Consider the following 4,069-nt stretch of genomic DNA (forward strand, 5'->3'; position numbering starts at 1 on the left):
TAAATAAGAAAGAAAGCACCTTCTAAAATAGAAATAAGGCAGTTATATCTTTATATTGTCGGGCAGTATATTTCCGATTATGGTATGTAACTGAGGAGAATGTTATCAACGGCTTCAGCATATCTGAGGAGCAGTGAATATTGTCATGAGCAATATTCTGTATGAAACCATCGGTAACATAATGATCAGTTATACTGCATAGCCAGATATATACAGTTCGACAATAAAATATGTATAAATATAAGTAACTTCACTATCTTACAGCTGTTTTTCTATACGGAGCAATGCTCTCTCAACTGAATATGTATGTATTTTTGCGCTTCATGTTTGAAGCACCAATAAAACTATAAGGTAACGCCAAAATATTCAAATATGAGTGCTTTGCACTTCATAGCTGAAACAGCTGCAAGGTTATGAAGTTCATGGCATAATTTCTTTTCCTTTTTCATTTTAATTTTCTTTCTTATTGTTCTGTACTCGACTGACTCTTTGTTCTGAGGAAAATGTATACTGAGTTCTAACACCAGGTTATTAGTATCGCTACAACTAAGCGAAACAATAACACACATACACACATATATGTTTGTGTGTATGTATGTAATACATATGTATGTGTGTGCGTATATATATATATATCTATGAATGTATATGTATATGCATGTATGTCTATGTCTATATATATATGTATATATAATTATATATATATATATATATATATATATATATATATTATATAATTATATATATATATATATATATATATATAATATTAGGGAGTATAACTCCAAACTTACAGGGAAAAATTCAATTTAGTATTAAATCAAATTTCACAATATAAATATATAATATATATAAATTAGAGAAAAATCACGATTATGTAATTCAAACAATGATAGACATAAAACATATCGTACAGAAAAAATAAAATATATAATGAAATATTTATCTAGATCACAAAAAGTACGTAATAATAAATAAACAGTATATAATAAGTAAAAAGACTACGTAGCTTTCGTGGCTATAACTTCAATTCGAATTTTAATTAAATTTAAATTTAATCGATCCAAAAACAATTCAATTTAAAAGTATAGTCACTCCTCAGGTCAACAATAATAACAATAATAGTTAAATAAATACATACTTTTAATAAATAATCAAACAGAATTAAACAATATTTCTTAAATAAATAAAAACATGATTCTTCTTATAGAAGAAACTCCGTTAACTAAAGTTGCAGCTTAAAAAGTAGGACCAGGTGTTTATAATAGATTTATCACCTTAAAGACCTAAGGTAAAAAAATAGAGTAAATATATAGAAATATGCATTTTATCTGTGAAGATATATTTTAGCTTTGAGAATTATTTAAACAAACTATAGTATATCTTTACTGGAAAAAATATAAGAGTCCAATTATAAGAGTCTTTTTTTACTTATATACCGTTTATTATACTTATATACTGTTTATTTATTGTTATGTAATTTTTGTGGTCTAGATAAATATTTTATGATATATTTTATTTTTTTATATATTGCTTTATACCTATCATTGTTTGAATTACATAATAGTGATTTTTCTCTAATTTATATATATATATATATATATATATAATATATATATATATATATATATATGTATGTATGTATGTATGTATGAATGTATATGTATATATTTATGAGTGCGTTTACATATGTATACACAGATACGAAAAACAGTTCGTGTATATGTGCAAGTATGTATGTGCGTATGCTTGTGCGTGTGTGTATATATTTATACGCACAAATATACATAAATATATATCAATATAAATATATGTATATTTTAATATTTACAATGGATCTATATAATATATACATATATATATATATACATATATATATATATATATGTATGTATATATATATATTCATTTACTTTGTCATGTAAGCCAGAAAGACTATCGTTTTGAAGAATATTATGAATATTCATGAGATGGAGTCCAATTCCTATCACATACAGGTTTAAATATGTTCTGGGTTTGCACACGGATGAAGTTAAACTTGATATTTCTGTGACGTTCGCGTCTCGTGGCTCAGCAGTTGAAATTTAGGGGGTTTACGTCGTCGAGTATTGAACCCGCAGCTAAATTTTGTCGCCTGATGGCGTCTCGGCGTCAAATGTGAACGCTATAAGAATCACTGCAATTAAAAGAAAATGTGAAAAATATTGTAAGGATAGTTTGTAAATGATTTAGACTTATAATGATAGATATGTATACACATACACACTCGCGCACGGCGGAATTTGAACTCAGAACGTAGCGGCAAACGAAATACCTATTTCTTTACTACCCACAAGGGGCTAAACACAGAGAGGACAATCAATGACAGACAAACGAATTAAGTCGATTATATCGACCCCAGTGCGTAACTGGTACTTATTTAATCGACCCCGAAAAGATGAAAGGCAAAGTCGACCTGAGTTCAAATTCCGCCGAGATCGACTTTGCCTTTCATCCTTTCGGGGTCGATTAAATAAGTACCACTTACGCACTGGGGTCGATATAATCGACTTAATCCGATTGTCTGTCCTTCTTTGTCCCCTCTATGTTTAGCCCCCTGTGGGCAATAAAGAAATAAATAACATAGCAGTTTAAATATTGTTCACTTCTAAACAGTGTTTTTTTTTCGGTCTGACGTTTAGCTAAAAGGAACACTGTTGTTCTAGTTTCGTTAAACTAACAAACAAAAATGCCATCAAAACATAACAAGTGTTTACAAAATAAAGGGTTCTGATTGAGGTCAGTCAGAAAATTGAGAGCAGAATTTTCATGGAAATTTTTATAAAATTAGTAGCTTTAGTAAGCAGCAATCTGGAAGGATCGTTTGCTCGCCAGGCAAAACGCTTACTGGCATTTCACTCAGTACCACCGACCCCAAAACTTAAGCTGTTACTTTAGTTTATCGACCCACGGAATGGATGAAAGGCAAAAATGAACGAAAGAAGCGAGGGACCTGAAACGAACAATAACAGCAGTTAACCCTGATGTTTTATTGGGTTGTCCGGAAAGTTCGTGCCGATTTATAGTAGCTTACCTTTCGACTTATTTTAGAACTTGGCCGATGAATTCTTTGCCATGAAACCACCTCAATCCTGTGAAGAGGATGTTTTCAAGTTAAAGGAAAGATGAAGGCGCATTGTGCAACAAAACGGTTCATATTTGGTTGATTAAAAATGTAATGGCAAGTATTTATTGACCTTTTTCTTTCATTTAAAAGTCGGCATGAACTTTCCGGACAACCCAGTATATTGAATCTGGTCGGGACGGGGTTCAGGAATTACAACATCATGCTTGTTATAGTTGATAAATTGGATGTACCTTATGCGTATGTATCTCTGTGTTTTTGTGCTTGTATGTGTGTGTGTACGTGTGTGTGTGTACGTGTGTGTGTGGGGGGTGTCTATTGTTGCTAGAAATATCAACAAGAGAATAATGTCTTATCTCTTTACTTAACAATTGTCGCTTGTTTTCAAGACATTAAAATACAAAGAAGCACCGCTAATATTGTTACACACACATCTTAGCCAGCCACACATACACACACGCGTGAGAGTTTTGTGAGTGGAATAACGTTATATATATATAGTCATACACACACACACACACACACATATATATATATAATATATATATATATATATTATAATATATATATATATTATATATATATATATATAATATATATATATATATATATATATATATATATAATATATATATATATATACACACATGCACACATACATAATATATATGTGCAAAAATAAGTTGTACCTGTATTTCAAAAAGGGGCCAGCCTTGTCACATTCTGGGCCACGCTGAATCTCCCTGAGAACTATGTTAAGTATACACGTGTCTGTGGAGTGCTCAGCCACATGCTGTTCCGTTGATTGGATCATCTGAAACCCTCGTCTTAACCGACGGAGTGCCAGTTTTTTTTATATGTTATATGTGTGTATATGTGTATCCAGGTGTATGCGTGCGGGTATAGATACTAATAATAATGATAATAATAATAATAATAATAATA

The 4,069-nt window shown here is 30.4% G+C and overlaps 1 protein-coding gene across 1 annotated transcript in view; it reads right to left on the reverse strand.

The window, feature by feature from the left end:
• Window positions 1-1,850: 1,850 nt before the first annotated feature.
• LOC115210562 overlaps window positions 1,851-4,069 on the reverse strand; it is a 22,099-nt gene continuing 19,880 nt past the window's right edge. The window contains exon 10 of the mRNA XM_029779164.2: window positions 1,851-2,176. Coding sequence (XP_029635024.1) covers window positions 2,121-2,176 — 56 coding nt within the window. The 3' untranslated portion in view covers window positions 1,851-2,120. The remainder of the gene's footprint in view (window positions 2,177-4,069) is intronic.

Source organism: Octopus sinensis, linkage group LG4, assembly GCF_006345805.1.
Source record: "Octopus sinensis linkage group LG4, ASM634580v1, whole genome shotgun sequence".
NCBI classification, from domain to species: Eukaryota; Metazoa; Mollusca; class Cephalopoda; order Octopoda; family Octopodidae; genus Octopus; species Octopus sinensis.